At 40.4% G+C, this 24,106-nt stretch overlaps 1 protein-coding gene across 2 annotated transcripts in view; it reads right to left on the minus strand.

Moving 5' to 3' along the window:
- The window catches only part of MSH2 (mutS homolog 2), a 123,044-nt gene that overhangs the window by 62,636 nt on the left and 36,302 nt on the right, over positions 1-24,106 (minus strand). For both annotated transcript variants that reach the window (XM_074011838.1, XM_045369367.2), the window contains exons 8-10: positions 12,261-12,370; positions 6,998-7,121; positions 3,034-3,184 (exon numbers count right to left, since the gene is read on the minus strand). In XM_074011838.1, coding sequence (XP_073867939.1) covers positions 3,034-3,184; positions 6,998-7,121; positions 12,261-12,370 — 385 coding nt within the window. The remainder of the gene's footprint in view (positions 1-3,033; positions 3,185-6,997; positions 7,122-12,260; positions 12,371-24,106) is intronic.

A 24,106-nucleotide genomic window follows, 5' to 3' on the forward strand; every position in this document is an offset into this window, starting at 1 on the left:
GGAGGCAGAGGTTGTGGTGAGCTGAGATAGCGCCATTGCACTACAGCCTGGGCAACAAGGAGCAAAACTCTGTCTCAAAAAAAAAAAAAAAAAAAAAAAAGGCAAAGAAAAAACAAAAAAAACCCACAAACGAACACACAAACAGTATTTCTCATTACTGTAGCAAAAATATCTTTCAATACTAAAAGTTTTCAAAATAAGAAAAATGGGTTTTGTTTTGTTTGTTTGAGCCTGTTGCCCAGGCTGGAGTTCAGTGGTATGATTGACTCACTGTAACCTCTGCTTCCCAGGTTCAAGCGATTCTCATGCCTCGGACTCCACGGTAGCTAAGATTACAAGCGTGTGCCACCACACCCAGCTAATTTTTGTATTTTTTAGTAGAGATGGCGTTTCACCATGTTGGCCAGGCTGGTCTCGAACTCTTGACCTTAAGTGATCCACCCGCCTCGGCCTCCCAAAGTGTTGGAATTATAGGCGTAAGCCACCATGCACAGCCAGGAAAATGTCTTGAAACTAAATCTCGTTGAGCAATTTGAAGAGAAAATTAAAATTAGAGGTTGAGCCGGGCACAACGTCTGTAATCCTGTAATCCCAGCACTTTGGGAGGCCAAGGCAGGTGGATTGCTTGAGCCCAGGAGTTCAAGATCAGTCTGAGCAACATGGGGAAATCCTGTCTCTATTAAAAATACAAAGTAGTGGGGCACACCTGTAGTCCCAGTTACTTGGGAGGCTGAGGTGGGAGGATGGCTTGAGCCCAGGAGGTGGAGGTTGCAGTGGGCCGAAATTGTGCGACTGCACTCCAGCCTGAGCGACAAAGCCAAACCCTTCACCAAAAAAAAGAAAAAAAAGAAAACAAAAAATAGAGGTTGACATAAAAAATACTCAAGGAAGATGAGAATAAGAAAAAAATATTAACTGGAATCAAGAAGGGAATGAAACTAAGAACAAAAAGAGGTGATGTAAAGGAGAAAGAAAGGAGAGAAGTAATCATCAGCAGTGGGAGAAAATCAGTTCATCAAGATGATAATTGTGGCCTTGATGGAATCACTCAATGGCACAGCAGACATGTATAGCTCAAGAACAGTACAGGGGCAAGTAGCAGCACAAACAGACTACTATGAAACAGGCAAAAAAAAAAAGAATTAAAGAAATGCATGAGGGAAAGACATTATAAAAGTGAGACCACTGTGTGAAGGGACAAGTTGCAAAATATAAAAGCAGAGGCAGGCAGGGACCAGATTCTACAGGTCATAACCTAGTGAGTGACTTTCACTCTTGGCATCATGTGGCCATTCAGTCCAATCTTTTTTCATATGTTATAACTAACCCACAAAAAACTTGAAGATGATTAGAACACCCCAAAAGTTGTATCTTATACCAGCTAAAATATATACATTTCTTGAACCAGGAGTATTCTAGTGTGCTGGAAAAACAACACACCTAGATTTGGCAACAGAAGGTCTAAGTTTAGGCACCCACCAGCACTAGCCGTCTAACTGAGGAAAAGTGAAGTCTTAGCTTCTACACCTATAAAATGAGAAATATACATGTCTTCTTTACTGAGAGTTATGAGGAACAAACTAATTACTAGGGTGTCTGAACACCTAGAATGTCTGCATATAATAGACACTCAAAGTACTTGTTAAACAGATGACAGGGGATCATATATATATAAGCTACCTGTAAAGTTCTGGGAAAATTCAGGAGGGGAGGGAGTAGTTTCCAGAACAGTACAAAAGGAGAAAGGCTTTAGCCTCCCCCCACCATAAGCCACAGAAGATTTTAAATATAATTTTAGGCCGGGCGCGGTGGCTCAAGCCTGTAAACCCAACACTTTGGGAGGCCGAGACAGGCAGATCACAAGGTCCAGGAGATCGAGACCATCCTGGCTAACACGGTGAAACCCAGTCTCTACTAAAAAATACAAAAAACTAGCCGGGCGAGTTGGCAGGTGCCTATAGTCCCAGCTACTTGGGAGGCTGAGGCAGGAGAATGGCGTAAACCCGGGAGGCGGAGCTTGCATTGAGCTGAGATCTGGCCACTGCACTCCAGCCTGGGTGACAGAGGGAGACTCCATCTCAAAAAAATAAATAAATAAAATAAATAAATATAATTTTAAAATTTTTTAATTAATTTAAAATAATTTTTTTTTTACATAGCAATAATTTGCTTCACGGACTTCCTAAGATCAGTTAGAAAAATGGCAGGAAAACACTGTTAAAATTTGTTTCAACATGAAACAAGATTAAAAAAAAAAAAAGCTAGAATCTAGTGAATGGCCTCATATTTCCCTAAACTAATTTAAACACCCAACTGAAATACCAGAATAATTTTTTTAACTTGATAAATGATAGCAGTTTTCTTACAAAAAAAAAACATGTGGGTCAGGCACGCTGGCTCACACCTGTAATCTCAGCACTTTCGGAAGCTGAGGCAGGTGGATCACTCAAGGCCAGGAGTTCGAGACCAGCCTGTCCAACATGGTGAGAACCCATTGCTACTAAAAATAAAAAAATGAACCAGATGTGGTGGTGCAGGCCTATAATCCCAGCTACTCAGGAAGCTGAAGCATGAGAATCGCTTGAATCCGGGAGGTGGAGGTTGCAGTGAGTCAAGACTGCATGCCACTGCACTCCAGCCTGAGTGACACAGCAAGACTCCGTCTCAGGGGGAAAAAAAAAAAAAAGAGATAAAAGAAACATGAAAATAAAGCCGAGATATGAGCGGGAACTAGCTCTAATAGATATGGTAACACAGAATAAGTGATAAAATATATTTTGCGTAGACAAAAGAATGGTGAGACAAGGTAAAAGTAGACTCTTTAAAACAGACCCAAAGTACCACTTCAGTCAGTGGGGAACAGATGGATTATTTAGCAAATGGTATTGGGACAGCTGACTGCTATTTGGAAGAAAGCTTGACTCTTACCTGGTGACTACATTAGTAAAACTTCCTTATCATAGAACATTCACATCATGTTAGAGCATTCAGGGAACTAATAAAGGGTTAAAAATATAATAATGACTTGCAAACCTGTTGGTAAATTTAACACCATTCTTCTGGATATCTACAGTACTAAAGTTTTTATTGTTACGAAGGACTTTTTCTTCCTTACAGGTTACACGAAAGTAATATCCAAACTGTGTACTGGAATCCAGTTTAATCTGTTTGCCAGGGTCCAAGCCTTGATAATCAAGAAGAAAAGAAAAAGTATTCCATAAATACCTACAGCCATTTTTCAATGTAACTCTAAAATTATTTAAATAATGAAAAACATATTGTTATATGACAACACATCACAATTATTATCTAACCAGAAAAGATTCAAATACTACTTACTTGAAAACTACATGAATTACGGATATCTATTTATAAAATCCTCAACTCCCTTATGAATGTTAGTTTCTGACTTGAAAGCTGCTTTCTGGGTAAACCTATCCAAGGCTGCAGAACACCAGCACTGGGCAACACATTTGCCCCAGTTGTTGTGAGCACATGAGGATGGATTAAGGTATAACCCCACCCTCGTGGAGTTATGCATGAGAATTATTTTCTTAACCAAAGTTATTTCTTTGGAACTAATATAGAGTATAATTAATGTGACCAAATACAATTTCCAAACAAAAACTTGAGACTCTGACAATGAAACTCTAGGAAAACTAGTGCACATATTTTCTGTTAAGCATAGGAAACTTCACAAACCAAATGATCTGATTGATACGTGAACGGAAAATAAATCTCGGAACCCCAAAATCACTAAGCCGAGGGAAAAGTCAAGCTGGGAACTATGTCAGACAAACCTGCCTCCCATCTTATTCCTAAATAAGATAGCAACAAAGATTAAAAAGCTACATACCTCCCTCACAGTTTGCCCACAAGGAAATTCCTTGTGAGCCTCCAGATGTTCACTCTCAAACAACTCTGTTGAATTTCACCCTAGCAATGTAAACTGATAGCTTATCTTCACAGGTGAGGGACAGAAAGTCATCCCTCTGCTCACCTGACACAAATGCATTTCTGATTGCTTCCTCTGCCCTATTGTTTATGTAAAAATGCAGATTCACTAAGCCAGACTATTCAGTGAAAGGTCAATCAAGGACTCAAAAGAATGCAACCTTTTGTCTCTTATCTACTTATTACCTGAAAGCCCCTTGCTTCAAGTTGTCCTGCCTTTCCGGTTCGAACCAATGTACATCTTACACATGTTGACTGATGTCTCATGTCTCCCTAAAATGTATAAAAGCAAGCTGTACCCTAACCACCTTGCACACGTTGCACACGTGTCATCAGAAACTCGTGAGACTATGTCATGGATGTGTTCTTAACCTTGGCAAAATAAACTTTCTAAATTGGTTGAGACCTGTCTCGGGTATTTTGGGTTCACAATCAGCTAGATTTTCTGCATCGAGAATTTCTGGGTTTTTATAAATATGTTCCCTCTTCATAATTTCATTAACCAATATGATCTCTAGACTACAAACTAAGAGAGAGGGAGAGTATTTACAAATGTACTTGCTGAAGTGTGGCCATCAAATGTTAGTAGTAGCAAACAACTAAAGACAGACCTCGCTTGACCAGTGAGGAAAAGGAAAGTAGAGACCGATCCAGAAATAAAATTGGACTGATCTGAACAAAGGAACCTCTCAAAACATTCAAAGGGAAAGAGTAGTTCCGCAATGAAAGACTGCAAACAATCAGTGATCAAAGTTTCAAAACAAAGGACCATGTTCATGAGTACGTAACGTAGTTTGCTTATATATGCATTTCACTGCAGTGTTAACAACAGCAACATCACCAAACATGAAAGACAATGGTATTTATAGAATACTGTTTATTTAACACATGTAAACCAAGGCTGCCATGAGGATCACAACTTTATTTAAAATGAGGCTCACATCCTCAAAGTGTAATGGCATTTCTGATGACACTAAGGTCTAAGAATTAAAGACCTAAGTAGGTCTAAGAATTAAAGCAATGAATCCAACATGTTAATGCTACAGTAGAATGTGGTGAAAACCACAGAAATTAAATAATTTGTAAAGAGCTTCAGAAAAAATTTCCAAGCTGAAACTAGAACTCGTGTTTCCCAACTCCCAGCCTAATGTTCTTACACTACAGTTACAGTGTTTCTGTCTCAATTTGAGTGCTATTTATGTCGCTTTCAACATACTTTTTAATAAAACAAACTTACTTAATTTTAAATGAAATTAAACTTAATTTATACCGTAAAAAACAAGTTTTTGCCATTTATTTTCTCATTAGCACTCAATAAAATAGATCAAAAAAATAGGCAATAATTTAATGTATACTATGATGCATTCTTTTTTTTTCTTTTTTTAAAGACAAGGTGTCACTCTCACTCTGTCCCTCAGGCTGGATGGAATACATTGGTACTATCATGGCTCACTGTAGCCTCAACCTCCCAAGCTAAAGCAATCCTCCCACCTCAGCCTCCTAAGTAGCTAGGACCACAGGTGTGCATCACCACACCCAGCAAATTTTTTTCCTTTTAATTTTTGGTAGAAATGTGGTCTATGTTGCACAGGCTAGTCTTGAACTCCTGGGCTGAAGTGATCCTCCTAAGTATTGGGATTATAGGCGTGAGCCACTGTGCCTGGCCAATGATGCATTCTCTTTTCTTATTTTGAGACAGGATCTCACCCTGTCACCCAGGCTGAGTGTAGTAGTGCAATTATGGCTCACTGTAGCCTCGACCTTCCTGGCTCGAGTGATCCTCCCACCTCAGCCTCCTGAGTAGCTGGGACCACAGGTGCATGCCACCATGTCGGGCTAATTTTTGTATTTTTTGTACAGACAGGGTTTCATCATGTTGCCCAGGTTGATCTCGAACTCCTGGACTCAAGCAATCTGCCCACCTTGGTCTCTCTCAAAGTGCTAGGATTACTACAGGTGTGAGCCACCATGCCCAGTCCAATGATGCATTCTTAACAGGATTCTTCCCTCATAAAACCAATTATCAGCAGAAAAACTTCCAGCCAAACAAGTTAACATACAGTAAAACACAGAAATGTGCAGGTACTTTAACTTTCTATTAAGTCAAAAATTATTAAGGAAATACAAAATAACTTTAACTCCAGATACATAAACTCTCTGAGCCTTAATATCCTTAGCTATGAAATGAGGAAGATGGATTTTAATGCAAAAGTTCTTAATTAGGGATCTAGTCCATGTTTGGACTCTCTACAGAAACTATTTGCAAATTTTTTTTTTTTTTTTTGAGACGGAGTCTCGCTCTGTCGCCCAGGCTGGAGTGCAGTGGCGCGATCTCGGCTCACTGCAAGCTCCGCCTCCCGGGTTCACGCCATTCTCCTGCCTCAGCCTCCCGAGTAGCTGGGACTACAGGCGCCCACAACCGCGCCCGGCTAATTTTTTGTATTTTTAGTAGAGACGGGGTTTCACCGTGGTCTCGATCTCCTGACCTTGTGATCCGCCCGCCTCGGCCTCCCAAAGTGCTGGGATCACAGGCGTGAGCCACCGCGCCCGGCAGCAAATTTTTTATATATGTAGGTATGGGCATCAGATTATCCGGAAGTTTATTACTGCTTAAATACACTGTTTTGTTCTGGATTTCTAAACTTCTTTGTACTGAGCACCTTACACATGTTTGATGAAAATCCAGAGGACAAAAAAGTGTGAACCCATAGGGAATTAATAAGCTGGTATGGAAGACAGACTTTTTCCAAAAATTGGCATTAATGAAGTGCTTGGAAACCCCAAAGCCAAATCAATGCACTACTCCTAGGAGAATCGGGTTTGGTGATCCTCCTAGGAGTATCCTGTTACCAGTGGAGGTGACATTTAAAATAAGGCTTGTTTAAATGACATCATACAAGGGCCTGTAGGGCGATTTCTGCTTGACAAGAATGTGGAGTCATCATCTTGGGGACAGGAAACTTATAAAATAATTCTGGCATCAACATAGACAGACACTGTATAGACAAAAGAATTATTCCAACCTCCAACGACCCATTCTTACCAAGATCTCTGGCTGCACTTATTAATGTTGACTGCATCTTCTTTTCCAAGTCATTCATTATTTCTCTTAATTCACTGAGATTAGGATCAAATGAAGGTTTTACAAGGAATTCATGGTTTTCTACCTGCAAACAGAACAAAGTGACAAAATCCTATAAATAATAGGTAAAGACAGAAATTATACAGCAAATATTTCCTCCCACTTAAATTTTACTGTTTTCAGTTAAATAATTTGCTATCCATAAGTTATTCAGTCACAACTATTAAGGAGTTTCTATTTACTGAGATGGAAAATTCTGTTCATTAGGACTTCAGAGTTCTGTATGTATAAAAACGATTCATATGAAACAGATGCAGTGCTGATGATGTATATGTCCCTAATAGTATTCTACATTTTATTTATATTTTTCCTAAACATTTAAAATGTTCTCCCTAAAAATTACTAAGTAACGTTCAATGTGCAAAACTTGTAATAGTTGTATGTTGCCCAAACCAAGGATATACCCTAGAAATCTCAAAAAGCTCTAAGAAACAAAAGAATTTTCTTAAAAGTTAATCAAAATCTCACAATTTAAAAACATACTCGTAAGTACTTTGTTTCACTAAATTCTTACCAGTAATAACAGCAAGAAACCACAACGAAAAATAGATCTCATTTACAATAGCAAAAACTACATAAAATATTCAGAAACAAAGTCTTGATTATATAGGACCTTTATAAAGATAATTGCCTACTGGAAGATTTAAAAGAAGAATATAAATGTTAAATTCAACTGATTAAAAAACTACAGGAATTGGACCAGCGCCACGGCTCATGCCTGTAATCCCAGCACTTTGGGAGGCCAAGGCAGGTGGATCACTTGAGGTCAGGAGTTTGAGACCAGCCTGGTCAACATGGTAAAACCCCATCTCTACTACAAATACAAAATGAGCTGGGCGTAGCAGTGTGCACCTGTAGTCCCAGCTACTTGGGAGGCTGAGGCAGGAGAATCACTCAAACATGGGAGGCGGAGATTGCAGTGAGCCAAGATCGTGCCACTCTACTCCAGCCTGGGTGACAGAGTGTGACTCAGTTAAAGAAAGACAGAAAGACAGACAGAAAGAAAGAAAGAGGTAAACTATGAAAAGAGAAAACTAGATCTAATATTAATAAGCTATGTATTTCCACAGATTGTCCGATAGGAATTCTTTTTTGAAACAAAACAACTAAAATTTACATGAAATTGTGAAAGAATATCTAAAAAAAGGATGAAGTGTATCCTTACTAGGCATTACAATTAAGCAGACAATTATGTATAGAAGCTTAATATAACAGAGTGAGTCCGTTCTCTTGATTTAAATTATTCAATAAATGAGGTTGAGATAAATTGTTCCTAATTACTATCCACTTATAGAGTACACTTTCACATACCAGAAGCAAACTATGCAAGGAATAAGGAATTAAAATCAAATTACAGAAAGCTAACAAAAAAGAGAATATACACAAAATAACTTTCTCAATTTAAACCAACCAAAAGAAATTCAATATAATATTAAAATTTAAAATTTTGGCCAGGCTCGGTGGCTCACACCTGTAATCCCAGCACTTTGGGAGGCCAAGGCAGGCAGATCACAAAGTCAGGAGATCAACACCATCCTGGCTAACACGGTGAAACCCTGTCTCTACTAAAAATACAAAAACTTAGTCAGGCGTGGCAGCGGGCCTATAATCCCAGCTACTAGGGAGGCTGAGGCAGGAGAATCTCTTGAACCTGGGAAGCAGAGGCTGCAGTGAGCCGAGATTGCGCCACTGCACTCCAGCCTGGGTGACAGAGTGAGACTTCATCTCACCAAAAAAAAAAAAAAAAATCAAATTAAATTTAAAAGTACATAAAATCCAGTTATAAGCTTTATTTTGCTTAAACTTATGGTTAAAAAAACCTCACAAAAAATGAAAAAATATATACCATATTAAAAAGTGTTTTAAAAAGTACTCTGACATAGCTCTCTTACAATGAGACAAAATGTAAGGCAAAAAAGCATTATTAATTAAGGATAGAGTCCCTAAAGAATGATGAAGATTCAATTCACCAGAAAAAACAACAGCTCTGTGCCTCACATATTAACCAAAAACAGACCTAGATGGAGAAACCCACATCTTTCTCAGTAACCCAGCAGATCAAAAATTAGCGAGCACATATAGACAATGAAATGAAAAAACAATCCCAAAAGTAGAGTACACATCCAAATTTTAAATACATGGGGAACTTTTATGAAATGGATACACACCAAGCTTGGAAATTTAAAAATATACTTCTAAATAATTAACAAACCAAAGAACAAATGATAATAGAAATAAAATACTTGGAGTTGAGTAAGAAATTATACCTCTCTAAACTCACACTTGTAATCCTACAACTTTGGGAAGCCAAGACAGGAGGATTGCTTGAGCCCAGGAGTTCAAGGCCAGCCTGGTCAACATAGCAAAAACCGTGTCTCTACTAAAAAATAAAAAAATTAGCCAGGTGTGGTGGCACACGCCTATAATCTCAGGTACTCAGGAGGCTGAGGTGGGAGGATCACTGGAGCCCAGGAATTCAAGGCCTGCAATGAGCTATGATCAAACCACTGCACTCCAGTCTCGGCAACAGAGCAGGATCCTGTTAATCAATCAATAAATTAATAATTAATGTGGTATGTCCATCAGGGAATACCATTCAGCTATATGAGGAGATATGATCTGGATATGTGCCCCCACCCAAATGTCACATTGAATTGGAATTGGAATCCCCAGTGTTGGAGGTGGAGCCTGGTGAGAGGTGACTGGATCATGAGGGTGGCTTCCCCTGGGTACTCTTCTCATGATAGTGACTGACTTGTCCTGAGATCTAGTTGTTTAAAAGTGTGTAGCACCTCCCCCTTCTCTCTCTTGCTCCTGCCCATCATGTAAGACGTGCACTACAAGAGAACTACTCTTGATCACCATAGACTCTTAAATCACTGGAGATGGCACCTTGATTTGGGTATGCAAAACAAACCTTACTAAAACAACCTTTACCTTCCATTAGTTTGCCCCACATATTTACCTTCCCACAATTTACCACCCCTCGAAGCTCAAACCTCTTTTCTTCAATCTTGTTGGCTCTCCACAATTTATTATCTGATATGGTTTGGCTGTGTCTCCACTCAAATCTCATCTTGAGTTGTAGCTCCCATAATCCCCATGTGACATGGGAGGGACTCGGTGGGAGGTAATTGAATCATGGCAGCAGGTTTTTTATTTTTATCATCTCTACAAATAATTTAAAAATCAGCCAGGTGTGGTGGTGCACATCTATGGTTCCAACTACTTGGGAGGCTGAAGTGGGAGGATCACTTGAGCCCAGATTCAAGGCTGCAGTGAACCATGATCGCACCACTGCACTCCAGCCTGGGTGACAGAATAAAACTCTGTCTCATTTTTTAAAAAGGGTGTGGGGGCAGGGACGCGGTGGCTTACGCATGCAATCCCAGCACTTTGGGAGGCTGAGGTGGGCTGATCACCTGAGGCTGGAAGTTTGAGACCAGCCTGACCAACACGGAGAAACCCCATCTCTACTAAAAATTCGAAATTAGCCGGGTGTGGTGGCACATTCCTGTAATTCTAGCTACTTGGGAGGCTGAGGCAGGAGAATTGCTTGAACCCAGGAGGAGGAGGTTGAGGTGTATCGAGATAGCGCCCTTGCACTCCAGCCTGGGCAAAAAGTGTGAAACTCCATCTCAAAAAAAAAAAAAAAAGTAATGCAAAGAATCTGACTTAAACCAGCAAACCAAACGGTTACCCTAATATGAATAATGCAAGCATATATTCCTGCATGACCATTTTAACAGGGAATTTAACTTAGAAAAATTTCAAAATACTATTTTTAAAGTCTTGCAAATTAAAAACACTATATTCAGGCCGGGCATGGTGGCTCACACCTGTAATCCCAGCACTTGAGAGGCCAAGGCAGATGGATCACCTGAGGTCAGCAGTTCAAGACCAGCCTGGCCAACATGAGGAAACCCTGCCTCTACTAAAAATACAAAAATTAGCCGGGTTTGGTGGCAGGCGCCTATAATCCCAGCTACTCGGGAGGCTGAGGCAGGAGAATCACTTGAACCCAGGAGGCAGAGATTGCAGTGAGTCAAGATCACGCCATTGCACGTCAGCCTGGGGACAAGAGTGAGACTTCATCTCGGGCGGGGGGGGAACCCCACTATATTCAATGGGCTCACCATAGTAAACTGGTAAACTTGTTCATATAAACAAATTTTTAACAGATTCAAAACAAAGCATTACCATGTCATAAACTGTGCTTTAAAATTCACTTTCATGTAAGGATATTTTCAACTATTTCACAAACTGTTCTCACTTTACATACAGTTATTGCTCAAAATTGTTAAAGACATGAGATATAGATCACTTAAACCCTAAATGTTCTCAATTAACAAGAAATTTTAGAAGTAAATAGTATTTAGAGTCCTGGTTAACTTTTTAGTTATATTCAACAACTATTTAGGAGATGCATACATATTCTAACCTCCTCCTGCAAAGAACTCTCTACATGGAAAAGAAACAGAAGTGGCCCAGCAAGGTGGCTTATATCTGAAATCCCAGCATTTTGGGAGGCTAAGACGGAGGCAGGAGGATAGCTTGAGGCCAGAGTTTTGAGACCAGTTTGGGCAACACGGCGAGAGTTCATGTCTATAAAAAAGTTTTTAAAAAAGTAGCCAGGCGTGGTGGTACACAGCTGTATTTACAGCTACTAAGGCTAAGGCAGGAGGATTACTTGAACCCAGAAGTTTGAGGGGTTAGTGAACTACGACAGTGTCACTGCACTTAAGCCTGGGTAACAGAGGGAGACCCAGTCTCAAAAGAAAAACAAGAAAACAAACAAAATGAAAGTTTTCTTGTGTGTCTTATGTTTACCTCTAACTTCTCTTTCCTTTTCCAGTGACTATAATTTTCCTTCTCTTTGAAAATAAAATGCAGTTGCATTTATGAAATTGTTCATTTATGAGATTGTCTTTAACCAGGACAGTTATGCCCAATATTCATTTCCTCTGCTACTCTGTATTTCATCCACTGAAACAGTTGCTATTTTTTAAAAAAAATCCTTTTCCCATCTGTCACTTCGTCTTACGTCCACTGTCTACAAAGGTGCTACAATTAGATACTAAAAAGAAAAATTTACACGCTTTCTTAATGTGGCCTTTGTTTTTAAAAAATATCCACTGTTTAAATTTAAAAGTATATTGCATACCTGATCCATATCTAAAGTTGTTTCTATCATTTCCTGAAACTTGGAGAAATCAGAACGAAGATCAGTAAGAGGAGTCACAAAAACTGCCAACAATAATTTCTGGTGTTTTCCTAAAAGAAAGTAGTAAAACAAACAAATAAAAAGATCTCATTTTTACAAAATACAAATCATAAAAATGTGACTGAGATAAACAAGCATCATTTGATCCAAAAGTTACAAATAGTACAGTAGGTCTCCAAAGTTACTATTTACTCAGGTGTTTTAATTCAAATTGTTTAGTACTCAAGTTATTTTATAGGAAGGGAAATGATGTAGCACTCAAAGCTTCCCACTAATAATACATTACCTCCCTTGTCTGTAAATCCAACAAGTAATACAGATGCAGAAATATGACATTAATTATGACTAAATGAATTTCATTTCTTATAGATTTAATAACCCAAAGTCATTAAAATAAAATCTCTAGCTTACGTCATATTCCTAATTTCCATTAATAACAGTGTTCCAATTAACAGATTAAATCAAGCCAAGTTTTTACACAATGGAACTGTACTTGATGGTATTTAAGGGTACATGATGGGGAGGCCGGGCATGGTGGCTCATGCCTATAATCCCAGCACTTTCAGAGGCTGAGGCGGGCAGATCACTTGAGCTCAGGAGTTTGAGACCAGCCTGACCAACAAGGTGAAACCTCATCTCTGCTCAAAATACAAAAATTAGCCTGGTGTGGTAACACAGGCTTACAGTCCCAGCTACTCGGGAGGTTGAAGCAGGAGAATTGCTTGAACGCAGGAGGTGGAGGCTGCAGTTAGCCCAAGATCACACTACTGCCCTCCAGACTGGGCAACAGAACGAGATTCTATCTCAAAAAAAAAAAGAAAAAAAAAGAGCATATGCTGGGGAATCATGTATGAAGGAGTAAGTGAAGCAATGGAGTATATACTGTGAAAAAGTAGGCAGGACTAGAGACCTGGGTAACGATCCCAGCTCTGCTACCCATTGGCTCTCTTATCTGGAGCATGATACTTTGAGCCTCATTTTCCCTTTTTGTGCAAAGGAATAATAATAGCTACCCAGAAATAATAAATGAGATAACTATACACCACACTTGTACAGTCCTTGACACTTAACAGAAGCTCAACAAGTTACTTTGTATTACTACTGGTATAACGCAAGGATTTTTTTTTAATCGCCAATAAATTCCCTTAGAAGAATTCCGCAAGTGATACCTAACACACTGCATTTCACTCCAAAGCAACAGTTTCCAAACTTCTCCAGAAATTTTAGCAGCTATTGAGAAAATGATGAAAAACTACTATGAAGTCAGCAAAATTGTTTTAAGGATTCATGTTTTATTATTAATCACAACAGCATCTATACATATTTAGAAAATATGTACATACGTGTGAAGCACTATTTAGACAGAATAAAAACAACACTTTGCCCACACAATGTCTGCTGTGCTACAATGCATAGTCCTTTATTCCAAATTAGCTCATGCACTATTGGTAAATAAGGGAACCGTGGCAGCAAAATTCAGAGGTGGCATTGGTTTATGAATGATTTTTTTTCCAGCCCATTAATGTTTTAAAGGGATCAAGGTTAAGCTCTCACACAATTAAGAGTAAGCCTTAGCAGTGAAGACCTCAGAGTAGTTGGCTTAACAGCCACTGTACTTTCCACTCACTATGTTAAGATATGTGGGACAGCTCAAGGGTACAAAACATTTGCCAGTGTTTTCGAAAAAGAAAAAAAAAAAAAAAGAATTCAATTTCATACCATGGTTCAGATTTTTAATTCTGACGAAACTAGCCTCTATTAGAAGCAAATGCCCTCAAGGACCTACATCTCAAAGGAGAAAACAACAGCCACAGATCTAAGGCTTCAAAGAGTTGGCTAATGCTGGTGCTTGGGTGCAAATGCCAGGAAGGCCACAGTTTTTATTACAGTTTGTTATGCTTCTGTTAGAAGTGGTTTTTAAAAATTCATGTATTTTCAGGTCTGCTTCAACCCTGTTTTTTCCATAAGCTGTTATTTTTCTAGCACATGACTGAAGAAGGTTTTCCAAGAATCCATACTGCATAAATATCTGTATGAACTTCAGAACCTATGTCACCCTCAACATGTCCTCTGGCTCCTCAAGCATACGAGCCCACTTTGCTGCAGCCCTTCTCAGTTTATAAACTTCCTTACGAGTTCTCCTGCTCCCTTATCCTCCAAGCTTTCACTAGCATCTTAAATTCCTTCCCCTCCTTGTAACTTGTACCAAACCCCAGTTGCCAATTTCCAACTAGATTTTGTAAAGCTACATTCTCTACCAGTGATCACAGGCTGGAAAGCCCTACACAAGCTATCCTGAGGTCTTAACCAAAGGACTCCTGGTATTCATAGCAGTACATAAACAAAGAAGAAAATTCTAGTTTTATTTCCTCTAGCCTCTAGCTGAAATTTAGCGTTTGCTTTCATTATTAATGTAGGCAATAAGCCATGGTAGTATTACCAGTACCTGTGTCTTTGTTACTAATTAAATCACCAGCTATATTTTCATATGATATTAGTTTTGAGATATTTTAAAGCATTATTTAACCTCACTCTTACTTCGGAAGTCAAGTAGTAGGCTTTCTGTCAGGTATTTTTCAATGCATTAATAAAAAAGACATTCTTACATCAAGAATTTGTTTCATATTTTGATAAGTATATTTCAATACAATTGGTTTCCTTTGTAACACTGCGTTTTATTTTATGTATTTAAAAACACTACTAATGGACTTCAACAGTAGCCAAGAAGGTCCACAGCACAAAAAAAAGTTAAAAATCTCAGACAGGCCTCTAGTCTCAACTCCTACCAACCTCGTCATAATTCTCTACTTCTATGCTTGACCACTTTAGGTTTCCTTCGCTCCTGCAACAAGGTAAGACCACATCAGCCTTATGTCTTTGCACTGGCTGATCCCACTAGCCTCCCCTCCTACCTCAATTTTTTTTTTTTTTTTTTTTTTTTTTTAAGATGAGGTCTCACTCTAACACCCTGGATGAAGTGCAGTGGTGCAATCATGGCTCACTGCAGCCCTGACTTCCCAGGCTCAGGCAATCCTCCAACCTCAGCCTCCTGAGTAGCTGGACTACAGGTGCATTTCACTATGCCTGAGTAATTTTTGTATTTTTTGTACAGATGAGATTTCGCCATGTTGCCCAGGTTGGTATCAAACTCCCGGGCTCAAGTGATCTGTCCACCTCCGCCTCCCGAAGTGCTGGGATTACAGGTATGAGCCACCATGCCCGGACTCCTTCCTCTGTGCCCTCCAATTCTTAACAGCTGGCTCCGTTTTATGGTTCAAGTCTCACCTTAGATAGCAATTCCTTAAAGAGGCCTTCTTTGGCCACAGGATCTGTTGTCTCCCTGGCCCCTTGCCAAGTCACTGTATCATACCAACACATTATGCTTTCTTTATTGTACCTAATGCTATTTTAAATTCTTGTCCACTTATTTCCCTACTGTGTCTCCCTCCACTCTTTCACTATTATGGAAACTCTACAAAACAGGGACTTCATCTATCAGAACTCCTAAAAAATGTTTGGCACAAAGTAGCCAGTTGATGATATTTGTTGAATGAATGACTTTATGAAGGAAGGGAACAAGAAACTGATAAAGTAACCAATTTATTTAGTAAGAATCTCAAAGATCACACAGGGAAATGATCTGTTAGCTTCTTAAGTGTATCAAAATGTAAAATGCTCAAATAATCAAGTCATTAAATAACTTTTGTTAGGAACTCCAGATTAACTGTCCGCAAGATTCACTTAAAACTCCGTGAAGCTTTCATTTTCAAGAACACAACTGTGCACCTCATGAACTACTGCAATGCTTAGGTCAGTAAGTGTAGTATTGGGAGGCATGGGGGCTCACGCCTGTAATCCCAACACTTTGGGAGGCTGAGGCAGGTGGATTACCTGAGGTCAGGAGTTTGAGGCCAGCCTGGCCAACAGGGGAAACTACTCACGTCTCTAATAAAAACACAAAAATAAGCCGGGCATGGTGGCATGTGCCTGAAATCCCAGCTACTCAGGAGGCTGAGGCAGGAGAACTGCTTGAACTCAGGGGGTGGCGGCTGCAGTAAGCCAAGATCGTGCTACTACACTCCAGCCTGGGCAAGAGAGTGAGACTCCATCTCAAAAAAGCATAAGTATTAACGTTTCTATAACAACCCTAAACATAAGCTAATCACTATTAAATCATCACTTACTATAATCAAAAAATGTAAAATATCAGGATACATTGAAAGCCCATCAAGAATAAGTGATTCAGCCTGGGTGTGGTGGCTCATGCCTGTAATCCCGGCACTTTGGGAGGCCGAGGTGGGTGGACTGCTTGAGGTCAGGAGTTTGAGACTAGGCTGACCAACATGGTGAAATCCCATCTCTACTAAAAATACAAAAATTGAGCCAGGCATGGTGGTGCATGCCTGTAATCGCAGCTACTCGGGAGGCTGAGTCAAGAGAATCACCTGAACCCAGGAGGCAGAAGTTGCAGTGAGCTGAGACCATGCCACTACACTCCACCTTGAGTGACAGAGCAAGACTCTCTGTCTCAAAAAAAAAAAAAAAAAAAAAAAGAATAAGTGGTTTAGGACAGGGCTCACACCTGCAATCCCAACACTTTGGGAGGCAAAGGTGGGGCAAATTGCTTGAGGTCAGCAGTTCAAGACAAGCCTGGCCAACATGGTAAAACCCCGTCTCTACTAAAAATACAAAAATTAGCCAGGCATGGTGGTGGGCACCTGTAATCCCAGCTACTCAGGAGGCTGAGGCAGGAGAAATCACTTGAACCTGGGAGGCAGAGGTTGCAGTGAGGCGAGATTGCACCATTGCACTCCAGCCTGGGCAACACAGTGAGACACTGCCTCAAAAAATAAAGAATAAGTGGTTTAGGCCAAGCATGGTAACTCATGCCTGTAATCCTAGCACTTTGGGAAGCTGAGGCAGGAGGATCACCTGAGTCCAGGAGTTCAAGACCAGCCTGGACAACATGGCAAGACCCCCTCTCAGGGGGAAGTAAAAAAAAAAAAGTGGGCTGGGTGCAGTGGCTCACACCTGTAATCCCAGCAGTTTGGGAGGCCAAGGCGGGCGGATCATGAGGTCAGGAGATCAAGACCATCCTGGCTAACACAGTGAAACACTGTCTCTACTAAAAATACAAAAAATTAGCCGGGCATGCTGGCAGGCACCTGTAGTCCCAGCTACTCAGAAGGCTGAGGTAGGAGAATGGCATGAATCCGGGAGGCAGAGCTTGCAATGAACCGAGATTGTGCCACTGCACTCCACCCTGGGTGACAGAGCGAGACTCCATTTCAAAAAAAAAAGAGTAAGTGGTTCACTAAGATATACTTCTGTAGAACTTACCTGTGGAGAAAAGGAAAGAGAGGGAAAGAGAGAAAAGAGAGAGAGAAAGAGAAAGAGAGAGAGAGAGAGAGAGAGAGAGAGAATGAGACAGAGAGACAGAGACAGAAAGAGACAGAGATACACTGATACACTTCCGGCCAGACACCATGGCTCATGCCTATAATCCCAGCACTTTGGGAAGCCTAGGCAGGTGGATCACTTGAGGTCAGGAGTTTGAGACCAGCCTGGCCAACATGGCAAAACCCTATCTCTACTAAAAATACAAAAGAAATTAGCCAAGTGTGGTGACACACACCTATAATCCAAGAAGTCTGGGATTATGTTAAATGACCAAACCTAAGAATAACTGGCGTTCTGGAGGAAGAAGGGAAATCTAGAAGTATGGAAAACATATCTGGGGGAATAATCGAGGAAAACCTCCCCAGCCTTGCTAGAGACCCAGACATCTAAATACAAGAACCTCAAAGAACACCTGCGAAATTCATTACAAAAAGATCATCACCTAGGTACACTGTCATCAGGTTATCCAAAGTTAAGATGAAGAATCTTAAGAGCTGTGAGGCAAAAGCACCAGGTAACCTATAAAGAAAACCTATCAGATCAACAGCAGATTTCTCAGCAGAAACCCTACAAACCAGAGGAATTAGGGTCCTATCTTCAGCCTCCTCAAACAAAACAATTATCAGCCAAGAATTTTGTATCCAGGGAAACTAAGTTTCATAAATGAAATTTTGTCTTTTTCAGACAAAAATTGCTGAGAGAATTCACTAGTACAAAGCCAGAACTACAATAACTGCTAAAAGGAGCTCTAAATCTTGAAACAAATACTGGAAACACATCAAAACATAAATCTTACTTTAAAGCATCAATCTTACAGGACCTATAAAACAAAAATACAATTTAAAAAAACACAAAAGGAGGCCAGGCGCGGTGGCTCAAGCCTGTAATCCCAGCACTTTGGGAGGCCGAGACGGGCGGATCACGAGTTCAGGAGATCGAGACCATCCTGGCTAACACGGTGAAACCCCGTCTCTACTAAAATACAAAAAAAAAAAATTAGCCGGGCGAGGTGGCGGGCGCCTGTACTCCCAGCTACTCGGGAGGCTGAGGCAGGAGAATGGCGTGAACCCGGGAGGCGGGGCTTGCAGTGAGCTGAGATCCGGCCACTGCACTCCAGCCTGGGCAACAGAGCTAGACTCCGTCTCAAAAAAAAAAAAAAAAAAAAAAAAAACACAAAAGGAATACGGTATACAGGCAACAAATACCACAATAAATGGAATGATACTTCACATCTCAATGCTAACGTTGAATGTAAATAGCCTAAATGCTCCATGTAAAAGATACAGAACTGAGGGCCGGGAGCAGTGGCTCACGCCTGTAATCCCAACACTTTGGGAGGCTGAGGAGGGCAGATCACAAGGTCAGGAGTTCAAGACCAGCCTGACCAACATGGTGAAACTCCAACTGTACTGAAAACGCAAACATTAGCTGGATGTGGTGGCACACGCCTGTAATCCCAGCTACTTGAGAGGCTGAGGCAGGAGAATCACTTGAACCTGGGGGGCAGAGGTTGCGATGAGCCAAGACCACGCCACTGCACTCCAGCCTGGACGAGAAAGCAAGACTCCATCTCAAAAAAAAAAAAAAAAAAAGATACAGAATTGCAGAATGGATAAGAACTCACCAACCATCTGCTGCCTTCAAGAGACTCACTTAAGAATGCACATAAACTTAAGGTAAAGGGGTGGAAAAAGATATTCCATGCAAATGGACACCAAAAGCAAGCGAGAAGAGTTAATTCTTATTATCAGACAAAACAATCCTTAAAGCAACTGCGTTAGAAAAGACAAAGAGGGACATTATATAATGATAAAAGGCCTTGTCCAACAGGAAAACATCACTATCCTAAACATATACGCACCTAGCACTGGAGCTCCCAAAATTATAAAACAATTACGGCCAGGTGCGGTGGCTCACTCCTGTAATCCTAGCACTTTGGGAGGCCGAGGCGTGCGATCACCTGAGGTCAGGAGTAGGAGACCAGCCTGACCAACATGGAGAAACTCTGTCCCTACTAAAAATACAAAATTAGCAGGGCATGGTGACGCATGCCTGTAATCCCAGCTACTCGGGAGGCTGAGGCAGGTGAGCTGAGATCGCACCATTGCACTCCAGCCTGGGCAACAAGAGCAAAACTCTGTCTAAAACACACACACACACACACACACACACACACACACACACACACACACACACACACACACAATTACTAATAGACCTAAGAAATGAGATAGACAGCAAATCAATTAATAGTGGGAGACTTTAATACTCCACTGACAACACTAGGCAGGTCATCAAGACAGAAAGTCCACAAAGAATCAATGGATTTAAACTATACCCTGGAACAAATGGACTTAACAGATATATACAGAATATTCTACCAAACAAATGCAGAATAAACATTCTATTCAACAGCACATGGAAGTTTCTCCAATGGAAGTTTGTGGCATACGATAGGCCACAAAATGAGCCTCAATATATTTAAGAAAATTAAAATTATATCAAGCACTCTCTCAGACCACAGTGGAATAAAACTGGAAATCAACTACAAAAGGAACCTCCAAAACTGTGCAAATACATATAAATTAAATAACCTGCTCCTGAGGCTGGGCGCAGTGGTTCACGCCTGTAATCCCAACACTTCGGGAGCCTAAGACGGGTGGATCACCTCAGGTCAGAAGTTCAAGACCAGCCTGGCCAACATGGTAAAACCCTGTCTCTACTAAAACTACAAAAAATTAGCCAGGCGTGGTGGCAGGCACCTCTAATCCCAGCTACTCGGGAGACTAAGGCAGAAGAATTGCATGAACCCAGGAGGTGGAGGTTGCAGCGAGGCAAGATCATGCCATTGAACTCCAGCCTGGGCAACAAGAGCGAAACTCTGTCTCAAAAACAAAAACAAAAAAACCCCTGCTCCTGAATGATCATTGGGTCAAAAATAAAATCAAGGTGGAAATAAAAAAATTCTTCAAACTGAACAATAGTGACACAACCTATCAAAACCACTGGGATTCAGCAAAGGTGGTGCTAGTACTGTTCATGGCCCTAAACGCCTACATGAAAAAGTTTCAAAGAGTACAAACATACAATCTAAGGTCACACCTCAAGGAACTAGAGAAACAAGAACAAACCAAACCCAAACCCAAACCCAGCTGAAGAAAGGAAATAACCAAGATCAGACCAGAACTAAATGAAATTGAAACAAACAAAAAAAATTCAAAAGATAAATGAAACAAAAAGCCGGTTATTTGAAAAGATAAATAAAAAGACCATTAGCAAGATTAACCAAGAAAATAGGAGAGAAAATCCAAATAAGCTCAAATTGGAAACGAAACAGGAGCTATTACAACTGACACCACAGAAATACAAAAGATCATTCAAGGTTACTACGAACACCTTTACACACATAAACTAGAAAACCTAGAGGAGGTGGATAAATTCCTGGAAAGATACAACCCTCCTGGCTTTAATCAGGAAGAATTAGCCTGAGCAGAGCAGTAACAAGCAGCAAGATAAAAATGGTAATTTAAAAATTACCAACAAAAGGCCGGGCGCGGTGACTCAAGCCTGTAATCCCAGCACTTTGGGAGGCCGAGACGGGTGGATCACGAGGTCAGGAGATCAAGACCATCCTGGCTAATACCGTGAAACCCCGTCTCTACTAAAAAATACAAAAAACTAGCCGGGCGAGGTGGCGGGCGCCTGTAGTCCCAGCTACTCGGGAGGCTGAGGCAGGAGAATGGCGTGAACCCGGGAGGCGGAGCTTGCAGTGAGCTGAGATTCGGCCACTGCACCCCAGCCTGGGCGACAGAGCGAGACTCCGTCTCAAAAAAAAAAAAAAATTACCAACAAAAAAAAGTCCAGGACCAGACAGGTTCACAGCAGAATTCTACCAGACATTCAAAGAATTGGTACCAACACTATTGACACTATCCCACAAGATAGAGAAAGAGGGAACCCTCCTGAAATCATTCTATGAAGCCAGTATCACCCTAATACCAAAACCAAGAAAGGACATGATCAAAAAACTACAGACCAATATTCCAGATGAACATAGATGCCAAAATCATTAACAAAATACTAGCTAATCGAATCCAACAACATATCAAAAAGATAATGCATCATGATCAAGTGGGTTTTATACCAGGGACATAGGAATGGTTCAACATACCCAAGTCAGTAAATGTGATACATCACATAAACAGAATTAAAAACAAAAATCACATGATCATCTCAACAGGTTCAGAAAAAGCACTGGACAAAATCCAGCATCCCTTTATCATTAAAACTCTCAGCAAAATCAGCATACAAGGGACACACCTCAATATAATAAAGGCCATCTTGACAAACCCACAGCCAACAATAATATTGAACAGGGAAAAGTTGAAAGCATTCCCTCTAAGAACTGGAACAAGATAAGGATGCCTGCTCTCACCACTCCTCTTCAATATAGTACTGGAAGTCCTAGCCAGAGCAATCAGACAAGGAAAAGAAATAAAGGACATCCAAATCAGTAAAGAGGAAGTCAAACTGTCGCTGTATACTGATGATATGATTGTATACCTAGAAAACCCTAAAAACTCCTCCAGAAAGCTCCTAGAACTGATAAAAGAATTCACCAAAGTTTCTGCATACAACATTAATATACACAAATCAGTAGCTCTTCTATACACCAACAGTGACTAAGCTGAGAATCAAATCAAGAACTCAACCCCTTTTACAATATTTGCAATAGTTACAATAGTTGCAAAAAAAAAAAATACTTAGGAAATACCTAACCAAGGAGTTGAAAGACCTCTACAAGGAAAACTACAAAACACTGCTGAAAGAAATTACAGATGACACAAACAAATGGAAACACATCCCATGCTCATGGATGGGTAGAATTAATACTGTGAAAATAACCACACTGCCAAAAGCAATCTACAAATTCAACACCATTCCCATTAAAATACCACCAAAGAATTAGAAAAACCAATTCTAAAACTCATACGGAAGAAAAAAAGAGTCCGCATACCAAAGCAAGACTAAGAAAAAAAAACAAATCTGAAGGCATCAAATTATCTGATTTCAAACTATAAGGCCGACAAACACAGCATGGTACTGGTATAAAAATAGGCACATAGACCAGTGGAACAGAATAGAGACTGCAGAAATAAACTCAAATACTTACAGTCAACTGATATTTGACAAAGCAAAAACGTAAAGTGGGGAAAGAACACCCTATCCAACAAATGGTGTTGGGATAATTGGCAAGTCACATGTAGGAGAAAGAAACTGGATCCTCATCTCTCACCTTATACAAAAATCAACTCAAGATGGGTCAAGTACTTAAATCTAAAAACCTGAAACTATAAAGATTCTAGAAGATAACAATTGGAAAAATCCTTCTAGACACTGCCTTAGGCAAGGACTTCATGACCAAGAACCCAAAAGCAAATGCAATAAAAACAAAAACTAGCTGGAACTTAATTAAACTAAAGAGCTTTTGCAGCTGGGCATGGTGGTTCACACCTGTAATCCCAACACTTCGGGAGGCCAAGGTGGGTGGATTACCTGAGGTCAGCAGTTCGAGACCAGCCTGGCAAACATGGTGAAAAAATACAAAAATTAGCCAGGCATGGTGGCACACACCTGTAATCCCAGCTACCTGGGAGGCTGAGGCAGGAGAACTGCTTGAGCCCAGGAGGCAGAGGTTGCAGTGAGCCAAGATCATGCCACTGCACTCCAGTCTGGCCGACAGAGCGAGACTCTGTCTCAAAGAAAAAAAAAAAAGAGCTTTTGCATGGCAAAAGGAACAGTCAGCAGAAGAAAACAGACAACCCACAGAGTGGGAGAAAATCTTCACAATCTATACATCTGACAAAGGACTAATATCCAGAATCTACAACGAGCTCAAACAAAAAACCAAACAATCCCATCAAAAAGTGGGCTAAGGACATGAATAGACAATTCTCAAGAAAAGATATACAAATGGCCAACATAAAAAAATGCTCAACATCACTAACGATCAGGGAAATGCAAATCAAAACAACAATGCAATACCACCTTACTCCTGCAAAAGTGGCCATAAACAAAAAATAAAAAAAGAATAGATGTTGGCGTGGATGCAGTGAACAGGGAACACTTCTACACTGCTGGTGGGAATGTAAACCAGTATAACCACTAAGGAAAACAGTGTGGAGACTCCTTAAAGAACTAAAAGTAGAACTATCAGTTGATCCAGCAATCCCACTACTGCGTACCTACCCAGGGGAAAGGATATCATTATACAAAAAAGATACTTGCACACGCATGTTTATAGCAGCAAAATTCACAATTGCAAAAACTTGGAACCAACCCAGATGCCCATGAATCAACAAGTGGATAAAGAAACTGTGATGCTA

The sequence above is a fragment of the Macaca fascicularis genome, chromosome 13 (genome assembly GCF_037993035.2).
Source record: "Macaca fascicularis isolate 582-1 chromosome 13, T2T-MFA8v1.1".
Classification (NCBI taxonomy): domain Eukaryota; kingdom Metazoa; phylum Chordata; class Mammalia; order Primates; family Cercopithecidae; genus Macaca; species Macaca fascicularis.